General features: G+C 33.6%; 1 protein-coding gene across 1 annotated transcript in view; it reads left to right on the forward strand.

Moving 5' to 3' along the window:
- VTI1A (vesicle transport through interaction with t-SNAREs 1A) overlaps positions 1-26,008 on the forward strand; it is a 139,097-nt gene extending 113,089 nt beyond the window's left edge. The window contains exon 7 of the mRNA XM_015814599.1: positions 25,905-26,008. Within this exon, the coding sequence (XP_015670085.1) occupies positions 25,905-26,008 (104 nt within the window). The remainder of the gene's footprint in view (positions 1-25,904) is intronic.
- The last annotated feature ends 422 nt before the right edge of the window (positions 26,009-26,430 follow it).

A 26,430-nucleotide genomic window follows, 5' to 3' on the forward strand; every position in this document is an offset into this window, starting at 1 on the left:
ACATAAGGAAATTGCTTGTGTAACTGATTACTTTGTCTATTTGCTTTCTACTTTGTATTCTTTATCTCCTGTGATTAAAATAATTTACCTCCATGTCAATTCATGCTGTACTGCTGGTTCCTGGGCTCTGTAGGGAGACAGCCACAGTTCCTTGGTTGACTCATGATGTGGATTCTCAAAATATGCCTTCCATCAGGTGCACATTCATTCAGAGCAAAAGTTCAACTTTTAAAAATATTAGCTATAGTAATTATGATAACCAGCTTTTATTAATTGGCTGATGTATGATATGTCTCAGGGATTTTTTAAAAATATGTACCTTAGTGGCAGATGTTGATATTATTTTGAAACTTTTGAGAGGAATCATAAAATATGTTCAAATCATTGTCTTGTTCCATGAAAAAAGCAAATAAAACTATCTCAAATGTATTACTTCTATTCAGTGTAGGTAGTGATGCTAAGACCATTCCTGTTAGACTTTATTGCAATTTCATGAAGTGCTGCATATCATTTTAAAAAAGCATAATAAATTGCTACTGATGGTATTGTGTGTGCATATATGTATGCACATATATATATATATGTGTGTGTATGTATGTATGTATAGAATATATATATATATAATCTGTATCTGTATTTATAGGTTTTTCCACTTCATTTAAGTCTAGTAAATGAGTAATACACCTGGAAATACTTGTATTTTAATGGCATGTTATTAACACATTTTCCTCATATGTTCTGGATTTTGTATGATTGATGACTTTGAAGATTGTGGCATGGAATTTATTGTAGACTAAATGCTTTTAAACCATTTGCTTCCAATCTGTGTTAAAAGAGCTTTATGTTTGGAGGATAGGGTTAATCCTTCTGAGGTACAGACTTTCACAATTCTTGGGGCTTTGCCTATAGTAGTATAAAATGTTATTATTAAGGCAGAAAGGTTTATTTTCCTAAAAAAAAACCTTATCTGTAAAAATAGGTTCTTATCATGGTCCTGTCAAAGGCTGGTTCGGAGGAAGAGGAGTTGGGGACAGGGAAGGCATGCCAGGGGCTGAAGACAATGATGTCCTGGGCCCTTCAGGCATTGAGGGAAGTGGTTGACCAGATGGAGAGCTGCCTGCTTGCACAGACACAGGAGAGGATCAGCTACTGACCCGCAGTGGTGCTGATAGGCAGCCAATCTCTTCTGATGAGGAACAGCTGCCTGCTCCACTCCATCCAAAGGCAAGGAGAGTGGAGCATAGGCAAGCCTAGAGAAGGGCTACAAGACTACTGGGGAGGAGGTCACCCCACCCCTCCTCACAAGGAACACCTGTAGGGGAGTAAATTAAGGAGAATCCATGGGGAGTTAGTCTTTGCTTTGGCTTACACTCCTGGGGCTTTTACTTGTGCCTCTTGCTATTTGCCTTGTCTTGCTTGGAAGAGTGCTCTTCGCATTTTGTTTTGGACCTCACCAATTCTCTGGTGGCTACATCTGGCCTTTGCTTCACTGGGGCTTTGGAAGTGCTTCTTTTCTGGGACCTGTTTCTTGTCCTTGTATAGTGCCTGGACCCTGCCTGGTGGATTGGACTTGAAACCCTAGACTTGCCTTGTGTGGGCTTTCTTTGTACTATAGGGGCTATTGTTTGGGGGACTGAGGATGGAGCCTTACTGGTTGTTAGAGGGCCATTGGCTGAAACATTGTTTAAGAGAAATAAAGAACTCTAGAGGCCTGCCTTGCCTTGGCTACCTGGGTCATAACAGTTCTGTTTACCACAATAGACATCTCTTTTTCTCATGTATATTTTGAACAATATTTAATAAACAATACAATAATAGCAAATAAAAAATATAATTTCTCACAGCCTTTTGTATATTTTCTATATTTTCTTGAAGGTTTTTAAAACATTGAGGAAGCAGTCCTCCTAATCTCCTAATCATTTAATACTTATAAATTTCAATAATATTTCTGGGATATATAGGACAACTTCTTATATCAAGGAAACAATTCACCTGTGTTTCCCTTGGGTTGTGAGAGAGATACTGGATAGGTTCTTCATATTTCAAAACATTGGGAGCAGAAAGAAGACAACTAATGACTCCATTAATTTGCTGGTTTTGTAGCAGAGCTCCAGTACTGCAGAATATCAGAGGATGTGACCAAAGATTCCAGACATTATGATGTCAGCATTGGGTTGTGTAATTCCAGGGACCTCAGCTAAATGGAATAGAGCCCAAACAGCTGACAGTGTAAATGTGGAATCTAGATTGGTGTCATGAATCAGACCATGGTAACAAAGAAGTAATAGGGAGCTCAGGCATGGAAAAAGCATAGCTCATTAAGTAAAAATCGACCGTCATCTGTCGTTGTCATTTTCCGTCAATCCCGTCTTCGACAGGTCGTCCTCTGTCAGTTCAAGTGACGTCGACCTCTTCGTCATTCACCATGGCTTGCTTAGGGTTGGTCGGGTTTGGGTCAAACGGTTGTCGGAGTGATGATCCGGTAGGTCTAGACAATTGTAGTGCCCTACTCTAAGTAGGGACGTGTTTGTAGTGCCTGGGAATGAAGAGTGTGGCACTAATGAAGAAAAGAAGGGGGAAAAGAAAATTCTCCTAATATAGATCACAAAAGATTGAGGGATCTCCAGAGTGAAGTATGTCCTTATTAGCATCAGTAACCCACTGGGTACTATACTTTTCCGCAAGGGAAGTCAATGTCTCTGGAGGTTAATCTGCATGGTGGTAGTAAAAGCCAGAAAGAAGGAGAAAATATTAAATGGTAGGAGAGTGTAAGATCTTTTAGCTCCACTGGTCAGAAATGTCCTACAATAGCAAATTAGGCTATTCTAGCACTATCCACAATTTGGGGCCAGAGGTCATCTGCAAGGATGAATTAAAAAAAGCTGCTTAGGAAAGCATCCAGTGTTAAAAGACTTACCTTAATATAATTTTATACTAAAATGAGTTTACCTATATTATGATAAACCAACTAATGCTTAAAAAACATCTTGCTCGACTTAAATTTTGTATTTTGAGTTGCCATTCTCTCAAGTGAAAAATGTCTATATTGAATATATTCATACTTTTAAATTGTGAATTTAAAATGTATATAAATACCTATTATAAGAAAAGCCTGTGTATAATAAAGAAGCAGCCTTATTTTTGCTTAAAGGATGTTTCAGTTTGTGTATGTGTGTTTTAAATTTGAAGTTAGCTCCTTGGTGAACAAAAAAAGAGGTTTAGTCAACATGATTGCTTAGAGGGATAAGATCTTAAAACTGATAGATGTGGAGGCTATTGGGGATTTATTCTAGTTTATACTTTATTTTTAGATATATCATTAGTAAAAAAAAGTTATAGCAATAAATACAGTTGGTTGATGGGTATGAGTGTATGAGTGTGCATGAGGGAGAGAGAAAGAAAAAAAAGGAATAATGAGGACAATTCTTAGAAGTGTGTGCCTGTTTATGGGTATATACTATATCTGAATATTGAACAACACTTGACCAACAATAACATTCTATTTGAATATATAATTAAAACAATGTAATCTGTTGTATTAACATATTGCTCAATGAAAAAAAATTGTGAGATCTAAGAGCTGATTAAAATTGACTTATCTGGCAGAGTCTTTACTTCTGTTTATGGCAATCTTGTAAAATAAATTGATTGGTTTATAATATTAGTGATTATCACACAGTAGAAAAGATTTATTAATATATTACATTGAAAGATATGTACCCCTTTCTTCTTAGAGAAGATTAAAAAGTAAATGTAATAGAAAATAAAAGTGAATATTCAGTTAGGGGATTTTTATCTCATTGATTTAGGTATGAAAAATAAGACAGTATGAGTAAATGAATATCACAGCAAATGAAGGACATTTACATTGAATGAATGTATCAGTAGTCAACAAAAGGCTCTCCGTTAAATGGAAAGATATTTCTTTTAGGTCAGGTTGCATTCATACATTAAAAATAATGCTGTGAACTGCCTAAGTTTATAACTTTTGAAGAGGTCTTGTAAAGTAAAGACTTATTTGAGATTGGAAATAATAAATGTCCTTGCCTTGTAAGGAATATGTAGCATACATTGATAAGAAATACCATTTTGAAAGAGATGCGTTGGAACTTATGCTAAATATTATATTCATATAATCACATGCTCATCTTAAAACAAAAGTATATAGCAAGTATGTCTTCTGGGGCACAATTGTATGTATTCTTAAATTTTATAGTTGAATAAAAATAATATGAATGTATTTTCTATTAATTTGTAAGGTTTTTTGGCCTTTCTGAATACTTTTACAATTTAATCATTTTAATCAACAGATACCTTTTTTGTTCTTTGTCTCATTTGAGATCTGTTCCATAATAAAATATTGGCTGAAAATGAAACTTAACAAGGAAGCCCTGGCCAGAATAGAACTGACTGTTATACATTTAAATGGTAGTCTATTTTATATATTTTATGCTATATAGTGAACCCCTTGATTTTAGAAATTCAATAACAATGGGCTATGCTTCCCTTTGTAATAAATGCCAATTCACCAAGTTCTTCCATTTTTTGTACAAAGATAGCAAAGTGTAGTGTAGATCATGTGTTTTATTATACTCCATATTTCTGAGCTGGTCTGATTAAATTCCAGGAATTATGAATAGGAGAAAGGAAGTCCTAAAGACCAAGTTGACTGCTAGGGATTGCTTCCAAACAGACTGAAATCCATCTGCCAAAGAAGCAAAAAGAAGACAGTAATTTAATACAGATATATATATTTTTAATCTTCACTGTCACTACATCAGTCATAAGTACAGGGTAGCATGCCTATCTGAAATGCCAAACTAGAATACCAGTTTTTAAACTTTAGACTGGATATACTCCAAGCCAAAATCAGGGTATGGACCAATTATGAGGTAATATTTTTGCTTTGAAGGCAGCATGTATATATACCCTCCTCTTTGTTTGCAAGAATTCAAAGATGGCAGATGCAATGTTTTGTAAACTTTGGACAGAATCGGATATATAGGACTTTCTACTAATGGAAGTAGGTAGCATCAACTCCAAATATTTGGTGACATATGCAGTTGATTGCCTGTTTATATACCAGGTATGACATATTATATGCCAAATTCATAATTTGTTTTCTGATAGTTGATTTTTAATTTATTTTCTGTGCAAAATTGCATAAGGAACCTGAATGCTCCTCTGAGATATATAAGAACCATAGATAATATATCCTAGGTTATCTCCATATAACAGGGAGAAAACAATTTTTTCTCTTAACTTGGGAGAATTAAACTCCAAATTTCTTAGATAAGCTACCCTCCTCTTTCAGGGGGATATAATATGGATGTTAAATTTGCCTGGGATTATAGGCAAACAGTAACAGGCATATGATATAAAGTTTTCAGCAATCATGGCTGGGATTTATGCTATAGTTCTATAACTGATTGAGTAATTTCTTTCCCCTTTTTCTTAATTCCAAGGCCCTATATATACAACCACACTATGTATAGAAGTAAATAAAGCAGAGCTCATTTCAAATAGTCCTATGGAAAATAGTGGCACAAATAATGTCAGACCAAGGTAAGTTAAAAGGTAGTTAGGAAACATCTGGCAGTCATGAAGAGGCATAAGTTTCCCGAACCAGATAATCTTACGTCTAAAAATCTTAAAGAAATTTATTCAGTGACTACTTTTGTTGTCCTAATTGCCAACTCATTCAGTGTTCTGGTCTCACAAGGATAGCAACACATATTGAATATACAGGAGGCACTTTATCCTGATACGATCACTTAATACAGCCTTGTATTTCTATAAGGCAATGTTAATATCCCAGCATATGACTACTAAAAAACCCTATTGATAGACTCCCAAGAAATATTCCCAAGAAACAGAAAGATTCTCCTGATTGACTCCTTTCAGAGATGTAGTACTTTGAAACATTCATTTATCGCTGTTGTTCTTTCACATGACAAGACCACTGTTACATAAATATTAATCCAATATTATTAAAAAGTCTGTATAAAAATAACTTCAATGATTATTTTTTTTTGCAATTTGCTCGATATTGCCTGTTGACAGAGTAGTGCAACAAAGCTTGGTCTTCCTTTTTCTAATTTGTCTCTGGCATTAATTTGAAACTTTTTGTTTTCTGAATCAGGAGAGTTAAACCTCTTTTTAAAATAAGGTTTGGGGGGCTGTACCTAAAAATCAGGACCAGGAGGTTAGTCACAAAATATTACTTACTTACAAAGGTTATGTTTCAACAAAATAAAGAAGTATTTAAAAGAAAATGGCAACCTATTTAAACATTTAATGTAATATAATGTAATTTATATAAAACATTGTTTACCAAGCCTGTCATTTGATACACCTACCTTGAATATATGAGCGACAAAGAATTGAGGCCTTTGAACTATGGTGCTGGAGAAGACTCCTGCGAGTCCCTTGGACTGCAAGGCGTTCAAACCAGTCAGTCCTAGAAGAGATCAACCCCGACTGCTCTTTAGAAGGCCAGATCCTGCAGTTAAAACTCAAATACTTTGGCCACCTAATGAGAAGGAAGGACTCACTGGAGAAGGGCCTAATGCTGGGAAAGATTGAGGGCAATAGAAGAAGGGGACGACAGAGAATGAGGTGGCTGGATGGAGTCACTGAAGCAATAGGCGTGAACTTAAATGGACTCCAGAAAATGGTAGAGGACAGGAAGACCTGGAGGAACGTTGTCCATGGGGTCGCGATGGGTCGGACACGACTTCGCAATTAACAACAACAACAACCATGTGTAATTGTTATGAATGTTTTATCCTATGCTTACCTATATAGAATAATTAAATGTTAATTAATTTCCAGCTACCCATTTTATACATTTTGAAGGTCATTCCCTGTGAATTACTAAAATATTTTTGTTTACATGCTTTTTCCAAAGATGCAATATGAAAAGGAAAAGATTGTTCTGAAAATTATTTTTATTTTGTTCATTCAACAATCTCATTTTGTGAATTTCCTCTTATGGAATGCTAATATATATATTTTTAGAGTGAGAAACTAAAGTCAATACAACCTTCAGAATTCAGGAAAATTCTTGTAACCAAAGAAATAATAGTTTTAAAATATATGGAGAAAATTAGAATACTCCAGTATTACAAAGAAAGCTATTTATTATTTTTTCAACAGCTACACTCATTCAAGTTGGTTTAAAATGTTTAACATAAATGTTAATAGGAAGTTATTTTCTGAAATCATAGTTAACACCACCTGCAATTTATTCTGAAAGACTTTCCAAAAGACAACAAAAGTATGTTGTTCATAGGATTTTCCTGGAGACATTTATTTTAGAGTACTATTTACTTTTATGATGTTTATTCATCACCCACAGATGGGTGTGCACCTTTTGGTTTTATCCTCTAAAGAGTCACCTATTTTTATGCTCATTTCTTTTTTAGGCTATATAACACCATTCTTAAGAAGACTAGAAACAAAGAAGCTAAATTGAATGTTCACCTTCTACATATGCAGTATTTAAAGAAAAAAATGTAACTAAATGGTACTCATCAGATAGTTGGTGTTAGTAGCAAAAACATATTTGAGTTCCAATGAACATACTTGTCTACCTGCCTACCTGTTTGCCTTTTTAATTAAATGGTATTTACAATCAAACAGGAAAACTGCATCTAAAATTACACATCAATAAACTTTATTCCAAAATAATGATTCAGTATAATTAACAATAGTCAAAGTACAACATAAATAACACCAGAAGTCAACACATTTGTCTTTAAAATTTATGTTCTTTAGTTTTTATCTGAAAATGACATATCTCACATTCTCCCCATCGATTTCTTCCTTGTTTTAACTCTGGTTGAATATCACAAACTTTATATTTCCATACATGTTATGCATAATCCAGTGTTAGATAATTGCTTGTCAATACAATCAATATTAATGATTGTTCTAAGGTATTTTCCACCATGCTTAAGAATCATTAATTAGAACACTCACCAAATTCTTTGGATATTGTCTCTCAATAGTTTTGGTAAATTATTATTTTTTAAATGTAACACTTATTAGTGTATTCATCAGTATATGGGATTTTCCATTCACTAATTCTTTTTAACACTCTAGTTCAGACATGTCAAACTCACGACATCACGTGACGTCGCTCAACATATCAAGACGGTTTTGCCATTGCCGGCAATGGGGTGGTGCGGCTTCCGGATGACGCGTCCAGCCTACAGGCCGGCAGTTTGACACCCCTGCTCTAGTTCTATTTTTATGAGACATAAAAAAGTTCATTTTTGAACTTTTAATTCAATTTTATTTATAACCTTGTGAGAACTGAAGTAATATGAGTATTCTAGTTGCTATGTTTAATCTATTTTCATGTGTGTGGAACAGAGAGAGGAAAAGAGTATGCTGTGGAAATATTTTGATTATGAAATGAACTGTAGCTGAGATATCAATCATTAGGTATACTGAAAATCCCTTATTTTTAATGTATTACTTTAAAAAATTTAAATGATAGGGAAAGTACTATATCTAAAGATTTTTTTAATCTTTTATTAAAAGTCTAAAATTGTTAAGATATTTAAAGGTATAAATTTAAACTTTTGCATAGACAATTTAATATGTTGAATTGGTTCATAATTCTTTATCTTCCCTGCTGAAATAAGAATTAGGTTTTCTCTTTGAAAAATTGGTGTCTGTATTGAGACTGCTAGATGTTGTTAGCAGAAAGATTCTCTGTGTTGCATACTGGTTACCTGAGGTTATATTCTGGATGCTCTCAGAACAGCTGGGCTGATGATTAAAAAATGCCTCATAGTTACTTCCAACCAATGTTAATCAATACTTAGTATAAAGCTTTACATGTGAGAAAGTTATTTAAGCACTGCTTGCCCCCCAGAATAATAGAGAATGAAAAAATCATGCAGAACAAATATGTTGAAGAGTTCAAAAAAGCAGAAAGGTTGTATTTTTAAGGGGGAGGAATGTGCACCAAAAAGCATACTTAAACTATATTTTTCTGGGTGGTTTGTGGTGATAAAGACTGGAAGAGGGAGTCCTATGTATGCTGTCTTGATCACCTGAGGCAAAAACAGTTTATAACTCTAAAGCATTATCATCATCATTTGACACACACACACTCTCTCTCTCTAGTTCAAAGGCATTTCTTTCCAAATTCACACACAGGACTATTAAAGATACCAGTTTAGATAGATATAAATCTTCAATTTATATGTCCTTCTTTTCATGTTGTTCTATTTTCATCATCACTAGATATATTTGTTGTTTTGTATATGCATAGAATTTTCCAAACATAAACCTGATACATGTATGATCTCAATAATAGTTTTTTTCTTTTTTTCTTCTGTTCAACCATGTCTGATTCTTGGAGACTCTCTGAACATTCTTGGCAAAGTTTTTGCAAAGTAGTTTGTCATTGCCTTCTTTCTAGGGCTGAGACAGAATGACTGGACCAAGACCACCCAGCTGGCTTCATATCCAAGACAGGACTAAATCTCCCAGCTGGGTGTCCCTAATCCAGTTTCTAGCCCGATGCCTTAACCACTACATCAGACTGGCTCTCAATAGTTCTTATAACAGCTAATAAATGGGTGCTTTCCAGTCAGTCTTCACTCCTGGCTAAATAACTCCATGCTATTTTATTAGCAACATTTGTAAAAGTGGCTTGCCATTTCCTTCTTCTTAGGATTGAGTGACCTATCCAAAGTCACTCAGCTAACTTTGTGCCTAAGGCATGAATTGAACTCAGTTTCTTTGTTTCTAGCCTGGTATTTTAACCACTATAACAACATTAGCTCTCACAACAGCCTATATAGTAGGTCAATATTGGGGGGGGGGTGAGGGTGGAAACAGAGACATTTTGTTTAGTTTAACCAATGCTCCCATAACTCAACCTAGATTTTCCTGTATTATGCTAGCTCAAATTTATTTTATTTACATTAAGTATAGAGCTACATGAATAATAATATACATTTAAGAGGGTATGGTACAATATTTCACTTCTTCAATGGTGATAAAAACCAGCTGATAATGTAAACAGCATAAGAGTATTTGAATTAGATCATAGCAGGTTAAGATTTGGAACATCAAGAACAGAATATGTGTGATCAGCAGAGACTTTAAAATGTTTTTCCCCTAACCTATCTGTGGATAAGACATCAATAACTACTAGTTATGGTTTTTCTAAATCCCTTGTCTATGTTTTTATATAAAAGAATTTCTCCTCCCTTTATTGCAACAATATCTCTGAGACTTAAGTTGGCTTGAGAGGCATAATAGCCCAGGGTCACCCATCATTTCTAAGGCTAAAAATGAACTTGATCTGATTTTTTTTTCAGTTAGAGTCCAGCACCTTAACCAATGTAGGATATTTCTTACTTCAAATATTTATCTTTCATGATATAAAATATTAATGTACATTTTAGGTTGCTTGTGATTTTTTTTTTTGTAAAGCAGTAGGTACATATATTGATACCTATGACACATTCCTAGAAGTTGATGTTTTGTGAGATTTGCTTTTGGTGTGGCACATTAGTATTATGTAAAGCATTAAGCAGATTAATCCTGTTGAGAAGTTTGAATAGATGGAATTCTTTGTTTGTTTTTTTTAATAAATGCTGCTCCCATGTAGCCTTTTTTATACAATTCACATCGTTTTTCATTCCAAGAAGCTTACTGGAAGATGGGTGTAGACATTAAATAATTTCTGGTTTGCTGACTAGACCCAGTCAGTGTCTCCAAAGAACTCAGTTTAACTTATCTTTCATAGTGTATAAAACTGAAAATCGTGTTGATTTAATAAAGAAGAAAGGAACACAAATAAATAAAAATGGTTTATTAAGGCAACGTCTCATTATAAAGTTGTATGCAAAACCATACAACTACAACCTTATATCTTATATGTTAGATTGGCATTTCATTTCAAGAGTTTATTATTTATGGATTTAGACAGGAAGAACTAAAGCACCTTTTCTATTCTTCCTAGAATTAAACAAAAAGGTTCTTGGTGAAGGGCTAGGCACTTTTCATTTAGATAAGCTAGATGTATCAAAATGGTGAGAGCCCATTATATTTTTTTAATTAAAGAACACTTAGAAGAAAGTATCTGCCAGAAAGATTTTAAATGATCATTATTCCAAATTTATAGCAATCTCACTTTGAAAATAGAAATCAAACTGATACATATTTCTGTTCTTTAGCAAGCAATGGCATTAAACTGTCTCATCAGTATTGATACAAGCACCTTAAATACATTGCTTAGAGAAGACCATATCCATCAATGTGCATGTTCTCTCTATGACTCAGTACCCACTTTCAATAGAATCATCTTTTTGCCGACAGATTTCAAGCAGTATAAAACAGATGTGAACAAAGTTATGTTTTATATCTGTTCCCTATAATGGAAAATATGTCTGGTTTTTCAACATTGGGCAAAATATTTTGGTCATAATTACAAGCTGTAAATTTGAGCTAATAAATTACTTACCATTAAGAAAATTATTTATTCCTTGTTGAGAGTGTCCAGAAGATAATACTTCATAAAAAAGTAAAAATGCTACAAAATATTTTATGAGAGCTAAATAACAATTGTATATTCTATATATAATAAGCCTAATACATGTACACAATTTTCGCTTCTTAGTGTGCTAAGAAGCACAAAAGTCCATTTGCTCTTAGAATTATTTTGTTAGTTTCACTGTTTATTTATTTTACTGTTTGAATTTTTAAGTATACTAAAAATACTAAAATACTAAAATCTATAAAATTGCTATTCTATGATTTATGCAATACAGTATGTTGGGATAAAGTTTTATTCTCAAATCCAGTTACATCAACATTAGGTTTTTTTATGTGTAAGCACAGAGTCTAATTAAGGGTGATTCTCACAAATAATTTAAACAGTCTTTTAAGAAAATGGTTTTCCTTTGCAATGTTGTTTATTATTATTTATTATTATATTAAGATTCTCCATAAACTTTCCTTTTCTCCGCTTTTACTATAAACTCATAACTCCTGGATCTTAGATTGGTCCTGACCCTTACAGCCTTTAGCCTGAAGACATGGCTCTGCCACTGTGTTTCAGTGTCCGACTGGTAGGGACTTTACAATGACTGTGTTGACCTTATATAGAATGAATTCTGCTGCTGATTGTGATTTTTTATTTTATAAGTTGATTCTAGACAGGCTTCGATATGTTTGTATATTGGTTTTTAACCTGTTTTTATTGGATTGTTTTATCTGTCATGAGCTGCCCAGAATCACTTAGATGAGATGGGCAGCCATACAAATGGATTAATAATTATTATTATTAAATAATAATAATTAAGAAAGATACAAAGGGGCTAATTCTGCCTGCAGAAAATCAGTCTTAAGAACAAATGCATATGAACTCAGAGCTGTGAAAAGAGCAAAGAGCAACAAATGCCTCAGCAAGCTGAAGAAACAATGAATCGCCTGGTTGGCTGCTGCAAGAAGATTGCAGAAACTGACTACAAACAATATCATGACAAAGTATCGACAATGGGCAATGGAATATTTGCAAGAAATACCTTGCCTGCAAAATAGGAACTGGCGGGCCACAAAATAGACAAAGTAATAGAAAATGAAGAAGCTAAAACGCTCTGGGACTTTAGAATTCAAGCAGTCAGGCATCTGCCCCATAACACCCCAGACTTAACAACTGTCAATAAAAAAGATAAAGAAATCTGAGTAGTGTACCTGGTAGTACCTGGAAACAGCAGAATAGAAGAAAAAGAACCTGAGAAAAATAACAAATTACAATTAGAAATAGAAGGACTATGGCAAAAGAAAGCAAAGATTGTATCAATAGCTATAGGCACCTCAGGTGCAATCCCAAAGCATCTGAAACACCATTTGAACACCATCAGTCAATTGCAAAAAGCAACTTTACTTGAAGCAGCTTACATCCTGCAACGATACCTTTAACACTGTCAAACACAACATCTGCCTATTGCAGGTCCTTGGGAAGGACTTAATGGATAAAAAATGCCAAATTCTGGCTAAACGTCTGGCTGTGTGAATAATAATAATAATAATAATAATAATAATAATAATAATAATAATAATAATAATAATATAACAACTAATAATAATAACAACTACGATTACTACTACTACTACTACTACTACAAACAGCGGCATGACAAGAAATATCATTTGCCTGCAAGCAAGAACTGGTAGAATCATAAAATAGAGAAAGTCATATAAAATGAAGAAGTTAAATTGTTCTGGGACTTTAGAATTCAGACAGGCACCTGCCACATAACACCCCGGACTTAACAATTGTTGATAAGAAAGACAAAAAAGTTTGGATAGTGGATGTGGCAATGTCTGAAGACAGCAGAAGAGAAGAGAAAGAGCTGGAGAAGATAACAAAATACAAAGACCTACAAATAGAAATAGAACAACTATGGCAAAAGCAAGCAAAGGTAGTACCAGTAATAATAGGTGCCTTGGGTGCAATCCCAAAACAACTGGAGCACCACTTGAATACCATTGGCATTGACAAATTTGCCATCTGTCAATTGCAAAAGGTGGTTTTACTGGGAACAGCTTCCATCCTTCGATAATATCTGTAACACCATCAAACATCCTCATCTGCCTATCCCAGGTCCTTGGTAAGGACTCGATAGGTAGACAAAAATGCCAAACCAGTCTGAACATCTGGCTGATTGTGAGATTAACAACAATAATAATAATAGTTGACTATATCCGGATGGAACTTGATAACTTGGATCAGAATACAAGAAAACTCATGACAATGCACCATGCTTTGCACCCAGATAGTGTTATTGATTAGCTGTATTTACCAAGAGCTGTAGAGAACATCTACAAATTTTGGAGAAAGAAAAGCATAACATAAATAACTACATTAAGAAAAGACAAGTACCCTTGCTAAAGGTTTTCAATCAAGGAAAGCATTTGAAAATAACAAAGTTGAAGGCTAAATATAAAAAAGAAACAATTGAAAAGAATTGACAGAATAAGCCAATGCATGGTAAATATCTGAAGGATATAGAAGGAAAAGCCGATAAAAAAACCCACATGAAGTTGGTTAAGATCTGGAGTGTTAAAGAAACTGAAAGCTTTATTTTAGAGCTCAATAATAAATTTTCCCAACTAATTACATGAAGGCAAAATTTCAACTGTAACAAACCACAGCAAATGTCCCTTTTGTAGTAAAAAGGATGAAACAATTGATTGCCAGTATTACTCATTGGAAAGTTTGTCCAAGGTTTGGATTTACATGCAATAAAAATTAATGGGGCCATCAACTTGAGAAGGTTTTTGAGAACAAGTGAGTTAAGATCTTATGGGAATTTAAGATCCAAAATACAGGTATCTTGTTCTTAACATGCCTGATATAACAGTTATTGAAATGAAGAATATCTGGTTCATTGAGGTTGCTATTTTTTGGTGATGCTAGCATTGAGGAATTAAAAAAAAAATTGTTGAATGCTTATGGAAAAAGAAATCTATTGTAATACCAATTGTAATTATGGCCCTTGGAGCAATACTAAAGAATGTCCTTAATTGATATATCTGTGATGTTTTTTTTATGATGAAAATAATAAAAATTTATATTTGAAAAAAAAAAAAAACTTGCTGAAATGGCAAAGATTCCGGCTTATTTGAAGAATCATTCAAATGAACAATTTTTATTAATATGGAGAAGATGGATTGTTTATATTCAAAAAAAGCATAGAATGGTGGAATATAATTTAGGTTTTTAGTTAACTTGTTCCTTTTTTTATATATCTCACCTACTTATGTAGAATAATATTTTGTGGAGTTAGGGATATTAATAGTAGTTTACTTTTATCTGAATAGTATCCTGGGATTAGGTTTGGGAAGTCCGGGGGGTGGGGGGTGGGGGGTGGGATTCTTTTATAGCATTGTGATATATCTGTGATGTTTTTTTTTATGATGAAAATAATAAAAATTTATATTTGAAAAAAAAAGAATGTCCTTAATATCTGGAAATATTGAATTTATCAGACTTGTACCTCCTAATTTTGATAACCACCCCAAAAACTACGCTGGTTGGAGCTGTCTTATATTCTGGATGTTACCTTAATAAATCTTACATCTTTCATCAGAATTTAAATTATTAAGTTTCCACCAGTGTTAGACTGGGAATCTAGCTATATATTACCTGCACATAATAATTTGTAAATAAATTTCTCATTGAAATTAAAAGAAAGAATTTAAGGGATCCTATTACAAGTAGGTGACTTTTATTTAATAAAGGGAAAGATTCCAGTTGTCATTTTAAACAGACAGAACAAAAACCTTGTCTATTCAGTTTTCTATAAATAGAGATTATTTAATGAAATTTAAAATATTCCTAACACAAAAGATTATTACTACGATATCAAATGAAGCAATAAAATATTTGATTTGCCAGTCAAAACTCCATCCCTTTTTAATGTGCATCAATTTTATCATTCATTCATTTAATTAATTTATTTGCCTTCCATCTTCGCAGTAAGGTGAGTCTGGGTGGCTTACAAAGAGTAAACACATCTTAAAAATCACATGCACTTCATGGTCATAGAACAATGTTCTATGAACAGAGGGGCAGAACTTCAGTTGCCTGGGTATGCTTGCTTTTTTGAACCTAGTGACTGTTGCTGCAGATGTGAAATAAAAATCTTCATTTCCTTTCCTTAACATAGTTTTATGGAAGTAAAGACCTATTATGTCATTTTCAGTCTGCACTTTTTATCCTGAAGTAGTCTGAGTTCTAATGAATTCTTATAAAATGACTCTGGCAGTATACAAAAATTATATCTGGTCAATTTTTAAGGACTATATTACTAAATTACTACATTTTTCATATTTATGTTATTGCATGAACATTAGATACTGTTTTCATTGTAACATAATTCTCTATGTATGTTATTTCTGAAAAGTAGTATTTCAACTATTACTTTCTATTTTAATTATTAATAGTCCTTGAATATTGCTAATTGCTGTAAAATATGTAGAAACTCTATTAGTTGTTTGTTTTGTTTTCTGAATATATAAAGAACTTGGCACTTTAATTCCAACCAGCCATAATTATAATTATTGCCCACAGAAGCCCTACCAATTGCTGAATGTGGCAAGCAGCATAAAATGCAGCATAGAATGCCTTTTTCTTTCAAGTCTTGATGGTTGTCATTTGATTAAATATCTGTGAATTCTGTTTGATGTCTTGTCTTTATAATTCAGATGTGGTATGTGCTTTTATATAAATATAAAAGATTTCTGACTATATAAGCTTGCTGCAAGGATGTTAGAGCTTATATTGTTTGTTTAGATATTATGGTTTTAAACTGTTCTTAATTTCTGCCATTTGTTCTCTTGACGGAAGAAATGTGTTAAGGTGGAAAAAAGGGGGAAAATCCATTATATTTGAAGGAATTTGTTAATTTTGTTGTACTTCATTGCATGGCAGGTGGTAATAATGTCTATGCTAGCCTTGTCAAAATATGAAAATTAAAGTGACGATGGTTTTTAATGAAATCCATTTGACAAATATAATTAAGGTGTTTTAATATGAAGGCCTGTAATAAAGACTACCGGTGGACTCCCCGAGGTCTTGACTAATTGTGTAGATTGCTTTTAAGCTTTGAATAGTTTTATTGGATAATGAACTGTTAAGAAGTGTTAGATCTTTCTTAAGCTGAATTTAGTTTGAAAAAGAATAGGAGAGACAGGCCTGAGGTGTGGCATTTTAAACATAATTAGAAGAGAGTTTTAAGTTATCATCTTTGATCTCACTGTCAGGTTTTGATTAGAGCTGTAAATGCTTTAATCAAGTGCAATGTAGTCATTACATTTCTAACTGTTTTAAAACTGTGAAATTACTGATATGCTGACATCAGTTTAACAGATTTTGAATATTTGAGAGAAGAGTGTTGATAAATTGGGGGGTTTATATTAATCTGTCAGACCAATGATTTTTGCATTTTATATTATGCATGCATAATTATAATATTTTGATGAATTGTTTGGTTATTTTTTTAAAAAGCAGAGATCTGAAGGAATGTTTCTTATATTTGATCTTATATTCAACTACATAACATTTGTAAGATAGATAGATAGATAGATGGATGGATGGATGGATGGATGGATGGATGGATAGATAGATAGATAGATAGATAGATAGATAGATAGATAGATAGATAGATAGATAGATAGATAGATAGATAGATAGATAGATACCGTGTTTCCCCGAAAGTAAGAGCCAACCGGAAAATAAGCCCTAGCATGATTTTTCAGGACACTTGTAATATAAGCCCCACCCCAAAAATAAGCCCCAGTTAAGATTGTCAACCAGATGGACACATTTTGTACCGTATTTTCCCCAAAATAAGACCTAACCAGAAAATAAGCCCTAATGCGCCTTTTGGAGTAAAAATTAATATAAGACCTGGTCTTATTTTCAGGGAAACATGGTGGATAGTTAGTTCTTAAATACATTATAAACTGTTTATGCAAAGGATAATGTGGAATTGTTCGTTATAGTGATCATTAATTACCTTTAACTGTGCACAGAACTTAACTTGCAAAAGCACTGCCAGAAATGTCTCTGCCTATCTGGTCTGAACATCCAAAGAAAGCATGCTGAGCATCCATCCACTTAAGACAGTTAAGACAGTAACTGGGTTGTGAGCCAAGATGCAGAACTTTCCAGAATATCAGCCTTGCACTGACATACACTTTTTCTGGGAGAAGATTCACCTCCTTCCGTCCTGGCATTCTATATAGCTAATAAAACCATCCCATTCCAATCCACATTTGATGTTAAATAATAATGAGCAATCATTATTAATTGCTATATTTTATGTTTGCTATATTATTTTTTGTTCTTTCATTCTGTTTCTTGTATATTTATTTTGTTATGCAGAGTCTTAACTGATGGGTAGTTTACAAATATTGTAAATAAAATAAATTAATAAGCATTAGTGGAAAACAGTCTGTGAGAAAGACAGAAAGATAGCTTAAATCACATTGTATATGCTTTTGAAAGCATGAAAATAAAATGAAATATTTGGGCCTACTGAAATCTGATTACAGGACTGTTTGGATCCAAGATACTCACATATGACATAATAGCAACATTTTTCAGTTTTTTAAAAAAAGAATAGGAACAGAATACACAGAATTGCTGATGATTGTCAAAGTTTTGCTATATGCCAAGATCTCTCAAGTCCTTTCTTTGCCGGAAATATTTATAGGATCCAGGTTCTTTTCATTGACAGAAGGAACTTTTCTGTTCATGGCAAAACAAATTGGAGAAAACCATTGACTTTAGATCAGGGGTATCAAACTGCTGGCCTGTGGGCCGGTTGCATCATACGGAGGCCTTGCCCACCCCACTCCAGCAATGCACAAAAAGTCGTGATACGTCACAACACGTCACATGACACAGCAAGTTTCACACCTGTGCTTTAGAATCATTATTTTTAAAATTTATGTACTATGCTACATTTCATAAAAATACTTTGATTTTGTATTTGTGGCTGGTATAGATTGACAGGATTTTACTGACAGTTGTAAATGATAGCAGAACTTGATTTTGAATTTCTTTTGTTATCTTGGTGTACTGCATCATTCGTTTGCCATTGAGGCATCCTTGACAAAGCAGGTCTATTATCTACACAGGAGTATAATTGTTCAAGATTTGCTAAATATATCCTGCAAGGTCACATTAAACATAGTTATTTTTTATTCAGAAATAATTCCCAATGACTCTATAATTAAGATTACTATATAATTAAATTAATATATTAAATTGCTGCTGAAGTAGTATAAAGTGGTTAAATTGTACAAAAAGCTACTTATTCTGGTGAAATCTGAGCAAGTGACCATATCAATAATTTTTAAAATGATTTAAATAAGAGTTTTGATTATTAAATATGCCTTTTACATTACCTTATTCTAAATGTATTTCTGAAATAAATTTAACTTTCTGATGGATTATTTTTCAAGCATGTTACCTCTTTTTGATATGAAAAGGCTCGTAAATAATGTTCAGCTTTGGGGGGTTTTAGTTTATGGTTCTTTTTTTAGATTTTTTGAATTTGTACCCATAGCAGTCTGCATTTTTCTTTTCCTTTAAAAAAAAAATCTTAGAACTCTGGGTTTCCAACTTTATCCTAAAGAAAAGATTGGTTAGTTTTAATTATCATTTTTCTCAAGCCAACAGAAATATGCTACTTTGCTGGCTCTGCGGTGTTTGTAATTTATACCCATTAAATTGATGTTTTATCATCTATTACCGATTTCTGGGGTTTTGTTTGTACTTATTGGCTGTAACAAGTATTTGTAGAGGAGAAAAATGGTCTCAGTCACTTCTACTGTATCTAAAAAGAAGAACAGGATTTACAAATGATAAATGGGGAAGTTGACTAGCTAACTAATAAAGATTTGTCTTAATCAAGTATGATTTGTCAGAACAGGAGCGAGTTGAGGTCAGGGCACATGCAATGAATAATACAGCATTCACAGGAGAGGAGGACCAGGCAAAAGGCCTCATAAATATGCTGTGATTACCCAGTGCTAATTTTTATTCAAAGAATGAATGGCATTAAAGCCAACTCCTACATTTCTCAGCAGTTAATCTGTTTTCTTTGCTTTTAGGTCTTCTGGCCATAACAAAACTTTACTGCATTTCTGTAAACATTTTTCTGAAATATTCCTTGCCTATACATTCATTTCTATATGTGACTGCAGACTTGACCATTAATAGCAGTAAATGTTGTCTCTTTCTTTCTTTCTTTCTTTCTTTCTTTCTTTCTTTCTTTCTTTCTTTCGCCTTGCTAAAGCATGCTTATGTGAATAAATTCTCTTTACTGTCTTGGAAGAATGAGGAATGAAAGGGCAATAAGTATACATCACATTACATTAAAGATAAAAAAATGATTTTGTATTGATGTGATTCTACGTCCTATTTTCAGCAGCTTTATTTTATTGTGTGGAATCAAGTAACTTTTGATGTACAATTGTCTAATAGTACCTATTATGCAATTATGAAAGTGATACGTATTGGGATCTTTAACATAGAATTATAGTATATGCAGGAATGTAAGCAAATCTGTGCAAATGATTTGTAAACTTAATAATTGATTTATTAATTTTAACTATATTTTTGTGACCATACAAAAACCTAATTTATGAAGCAGTATTTTTATTTGGTATTGGCCCATTAATATGGGGTCAAAGCAAACTATGAAAGTAGTATCACACTGTCATAACACGAGCTCTGCTCTTTTTATTCATGCATTATAATATCTCATGCATGTACAAAAGGAACAAAGCTTCTGTTATCATAACACAATGAAAGCACTCTTTCCATCTATATATTTTCTCTTCACAACTAAAACCTTCTAAGGTTGACTAGGTTGAGAGCAAGTTACAGGAACAAATCACCCAATGAGCTTCCATTACTGAGCCTGGATTAGAACCTAGATTTTCTAGCTCGTAATCCAGTATCTTAATCACCACACCATACTGACTGTCAGTATCAATAATCACCTTCAATATCGCATCGTAATTACTGTATGTATGTGTGCACACACATGCGTGCCTCAAATTACATCTTAATTCCTGGCAACTGCTGAACTAATCCCTGCAATTTTCTTGGCAAGAAATAATTTGCCTTTGCCTGCTTCCTGTGATTGAGCAAGAGTGACTGGCCAAGCTCACCCAGCTGTTTTTGTGTACAAGATCTCCTGGGGTTCTAGCATGGTGCCTTAACCATACACCAAACTGATTCTCCTTTTCAATCTTTCCTCATGATTGCTGCAGATATTTAATTAATTAATAATAGATAGATAGACAGACAGACAGACAGACAGACAGACAGACAGACAGACAGACAGACAGACAATCAATAATCAATTTTGCTGTGTGTGCATGTGTGTGAGTGCCGACCTACTGCTTGTGCGGCCCTGTTCCCTTCTCCCACCCATCTGGGCTGCCAAGCCGCAAACATTGGAGACCGCTGCCATAGAACATCAAAATAATTTTTTAAAATGCTTTGGTATAATTTATTCTATTAAAGGTATACCAAACCATATTTATGAACCATTATTTGTTCTACGACTTCGTGAATTATATCTTGAAAAGAACTTTCACTAAAAGGAAATGAATCTTTTTGCTTGTTATGTATCGCCATCCTAGTGACTTCCTTACCAAAGTGCTATTATTTCAAAGTAAATTTCAAGGATATTTTCTTAAAGAAGTACACAAAAATGGTTGTTTTATTCAATTAACCAATGGAACAACCTGCCTCCAGAAGCGGTGAATGCTCCAACACTGGAAGTTTTTAAGAAGAGACTGGACAGCCATCTGTCCAAAATGGTGTAGGGTTTCCTGCCTGAGCAGGGGGTTGGACTCGATGACCTCCAAGGTCCCTTCCAACTTTATTATTACTATTATTATTATTATTATTATTATTATTATTATTATTATTATTATAGATAATTTATAGGAATGTTAATTTGAATTTATTTTGCAAAAAAATTGTTCAATTTAGTAGAATCTCAGAGTTTATTGATATTTTTTCATGTCAAACCAGCTTATTGAATTTTATTGTCCACATGTGATACAAAACAGTGAATTTCTGAGTCTACCAGTTTTAATATAAATTTGCTAGAAGACAATGCATCTATTTCAGTTATTTTGGTGATAGTCAAATTACTTGGTGTCCTGTTTTATTTAGTGACATATTTATCCATAGTAATGAAATAGACAGTTCTCTGTTCTTGATTATTGGTAACCCTAATTGTTGACTGTATAATTATTAGTTATTAAACTTTTCAATTAATAAATTGTCTTTCTTTAAAAAGAGACTGAGGGACCAAATGTGTTTTCAGAATTTTACTGTAAAATCATGTAGCTTTTTTTCTTCTTTAGTTTTGTGCATTTTAAAGATGCTTTGTGTTACAACAGATTTCACAGCTATTAAACTAGCTGTGTCTTTTTCTAGGTTTCTGCAGCAACTACTTCTAGTTGTGTCTGCAGTATATGCACACCCAACCATTTGCTTCTTAATTTCTCCATGATTTGTGACTTCAAAAACAAGTGTTCCTTGTAGTCCAGCACATTCAAAGCACCGCTTTCAAAGTTCTTTCACAATGCTTATATTGAGCCACCGTTTACTCCTAGATATACTGTATGCAGCTAAAAATAGAGAGTAGAAAGACATATGAATGACCTGCCTCTGTGGCTAACTTACCTTTTTAGTTATGTCAACCCATGATTACACATAGTGGGAAAGATTAATACTGTTTAAACTTACAAAGTTATTATAAATATCTACTATCTTTAATATATTGTTTTTACCCTAACCCTAACCACACTAAAACGGTGACTGACAACCTTTGCTCTACTATGCTAAGCGGACAACTAAGCAAGCAGCAATAACCACCAACTTTGTTAGAGGGAAACTACCACATCTCTTTACTTAGCTATAGTGTATGACAACTTCAGTTATTTTTAATTGCCCCGCAACCTATTACAATTAACAATGAATCAAGAACACATCATGTTTGGTTCATTTGTGAATGCTGTGAAGCTTGGAATATTCTAAATCAGGCATGTCAAACTTCCTGCCCGTGGGCCAGATGCGTCATGCCGAAACCACGCACATGTCACATGACATCGCAAGTTTGACATGCCTGTTCTAAATTGTCACTCTAAATCAGTGGTTCTCAACCTGTGGGTTGGGACCCCATTTGGGGTCGATCGACCATTTCATGGGGGTCGCCAAGCAAGGCTGTCCGCCATTTTTTTGTCCGCCATTTTTTCCCCTTTTTTGGTGGGTGCCTTACCTCCCTTGGGCTGGGCCAGCTGGTGGTCGGCCTGCTCCATCTCTGCCGCTTGCCAGCTACGCCTCGGCCGGCGCAGGGGGCGGAACCGGGCAGGGAAAGTCCTCGACTTACAACTGGTTGGGTAGTCCTCAACTTATGACCGATTTAGTCCTCGACGTATGACCGGTTTAGTCCTCGACTTACGACCGGTTTAGTCCTCGACTTACGACCGGTTGGGGTCGCGGCATTAAAAAGGTTGAGAACCACTGCTCTAAATTATACAAAGAGAATTCTGTTTTTTCAATTTCTGACCTAGTTAAATTGAAATATATATATAGTTCAAACATTAAAACAAAGGAATGCTATGCAGATTTACTGGAAATGCTTGATTGTAGCTACCGGGATAGCAGCACCAGCTTCCCCACTGGGAGCAGAGAAAGCCTCCGACTCAGAGTTTATTACATATGAAGTAATAAAAATAATTTGAAACGGTGGATCCCAATGCTAACTGCACTTTTCTGCAATAGATTGTTTGGCTATGATACCATAGCATTGGGGTTTGGCTATTATAATACTAATATATAAGAAGGGCAAACGAGTTGATCCAGCTAACTACTGCCCAATCTGCTGAGTCAGATCAGAAAAATATATGCCAAATATCTACAAGAGAAATAGATTGACTTGAATCTGAGGACATTCTGAACAAGCTGGGTTTACAACAGGACAATTAACATTAAACCATTCCTTGGTGCTTCAACACCTAGTAGAATAGTATACCCTCAACTCAGGACAATCTCTCTAAGCAGCATTTATCGATTTCAGGTCAGCTTTTGATGCAGTATCTAGGACTGAACTGTGGCATAAATTTTAAAAAAATCACAATTGACAATTGTTCATCAAAATTGAGAATACCAGAATGAAGGTTAGTGCAGTAATCAAGAATATGCCACAAAGAAAATATCTGTAAGGAGAGGAATTAATCTGAGATGTGTATTGGCTCTTTTATTCAACTACTACATAATTAATTTTTCACTTAAATAACTCTACCTTTCATTCCCTTATGTTAGCCCAAAGATGTATCTATTTATTACTGTATGCTGATGATGCAATAATCCTGTCATTATCCTCCATTGGTCTTAAAAGAATTCTGAGATCACCTATGTTATCATTGTACTGAGGAGGAACTAATAATAAATTACACTAGCATTCTTACTTTCTGTAAGTGCCCAAAACAGAGGATCTGGAACTTAGGTGGGCAGCCCAATGAGCAGGTTAAGATTTTTAGATATCTAGGAATAGTTTTCAAACCTCAGGAAGCAGAAATGCTCACCTGGACTATGTATCCCTCAATGCACAGAGATCTGCATCAGCTATACAAACTTGTTATTTTTACAGAGGAGCACAGTTTATCCCTGCCGCAATTAAGCACCATTGCTATAAGGGATTCAATTAGGACCATATAACAGTATGATCAACTTAGGAAGGATTCAAACAAAATTTCTAAGAAGTATCTTCCAGGTTTCCCACTGTGTTCCAAATAGAATACATCGACAAGAAGCAGGAGTCAGTAAACTTGAATCTAATTGTTATTGATTGATTGAAACTACATCACAGCCCTAGTGGGCCGACCCATCTAATATTGGCAGACAACTACAAATCTTATTAGGAAACAGCAATCCAAAAAAACCTGAGCCTCTATGATTTTCCAGTAAGGCCATCTTAACCTTACAAATAGATCAAGTCTGATCAGTACTAAGGCAAACTATCTTACATATATAAGGTCAAATAGAAATCTTTCACAATATACTTGCAAATTACTGAATTTTAGTGTCTAAACCAGCCTCATATTTATATTTATCACAATTCCCATATTTAGGAAAACTTATCTTTAGCTTGATTTAATCTCCCAACTGCTGTCCTGGAAGGGAAATATAGGAACTATATATGAAACTCGATATTGCCCTGTGTTTTAGGTGCCATTAAAAAACACAGCCCATATTCATCTATATTGTACGAGGACATTTGCCACCAGTTGATTACACCTACTTTATTTAAATTTCTGGGGCACTCTGATAGCTTTTATCCTTTAAACAATAAAGATAAATTTATTTTTATAAATATAGCAAACTTTTGCTACATTGTATCTAAGCTTCACCCACAAATTGTTGCTAATAGTTCTTGTTGTTAGGGGATAGTTTTTGTTGTTCATTTTATTGATTATATTTTTATTGGTTAACAACCAAAATAATGTTCTGTCTGCATACTATCATTCTTTAAGTTAATTGTATTAAACAAGGTAATCAAAGAACAATTAGTGTATGAACCTTGCTATTTCCTTTTCAGTGCTATAACTCTCAAACTTTATTTAAATTATTTAAATAATTTTGGAAATTTTTAAAAAGGTTATAAATAAATATATAAATATTCAATCTGGAAGCTGTTGAATATTCTACTGGCAGGAGATTTCTGCATATTATAACGCCCCTACATGCTGATAGAATAGAACTTTCTCACACAGTACAGTAGTGATTCCTCTCTGTTAATTAAAAGTATATTTTATGGAGGTCTCCATTCTTTCTTATCCACTGTGCTAAATAACATTGCATTTATTTGCATCCACAAACATTTATATAGTCTTATTGTCTATGGAAAAGAGAAGTCCACTTCTGCTAGTTGTTTCCAAAAGGATCAATGTGTGAATATGGAGAGAAATTGAATTTTGTCAGGTATGCATAAGTCTCATAAACCTTAGGAAGAACTGTTGGTCTGATAAAACTCAAACATCTTGGAAGTTTTTCAAGGAGTAGGCCTTATAAATCTCAACTTTCATGAAGAATCCTATTTAAATCCAAGCTACCAATTCTTCAGTTTTGCCATTATGCAATCTGGTTCACATATTTGTTAACTACTAGTTTTTCACATTTTATGATATTTTAAAATTATTCTGATTTTTCTGGTCTCAGTTGATCAAATGTATTTAAATTTATGCTATGTTATTGCAGATGTTATAAAACTATTGTCTGTTTTTCAGTTATATTTCACTATTTTTTTCTTTTTTCCTTCATGCAGAACAAATTGGTCAGGACATATTAGAAAATCTCAGTCAGGATAGAGAGAAGATCCAGCGTTCTCGAGACAGAGTAAGTTTAAATATAAGAAAACAATCTGAGTAGAATTCAATATTTATAGTTAATATTAATGAATGGGTCTCTAATGTTTTTTTTAAAGATAGGTAGAGTTTCTGAAATGTTTTATCTTTGAACATTGTTCGAACATTGTTCATTGTTCAACATTGTTCATCCATAAATATTATTATTCACATTATTTCTAAATTGTTATCTGCCTGGCTGCAACTGACTCTGGGCAGCTGAAGTTCACATCTTATTTGTCATACTACAATTACAAAACTTTGTACACTCTTACTCAATAAGTTGTTAACTTCAGATGTTTAGGATTAAAATGAGTGTTCTAGCAGTGTCAGAGGTGTTCTTCATTAGAGACCAAATAATTATTGTAGTGATTTTTTTAATTATGAAGTTTGTGAGTTGAAAATATCAGATTTAATTCTCAAATTTCAAATAGATACCTCTGGATA

The sequence above is a fragment of the Protobothrops mucrosquamatus genome, unplaced genomic scaffold, assembly GCF_001527695.2.
Source record: "Protobothrops mucrosquamatus isolate PMUCROS unplaced genomic scaffold, P.Mucros_1.0 scaffold266, whole genome shotgun sequence".
NCBI lineage: Eukaryota > Metazoa > Chordata > Lepidosauria > Squamata > Viperidae > Protobothrops > Protobothrops mucrosquamatus.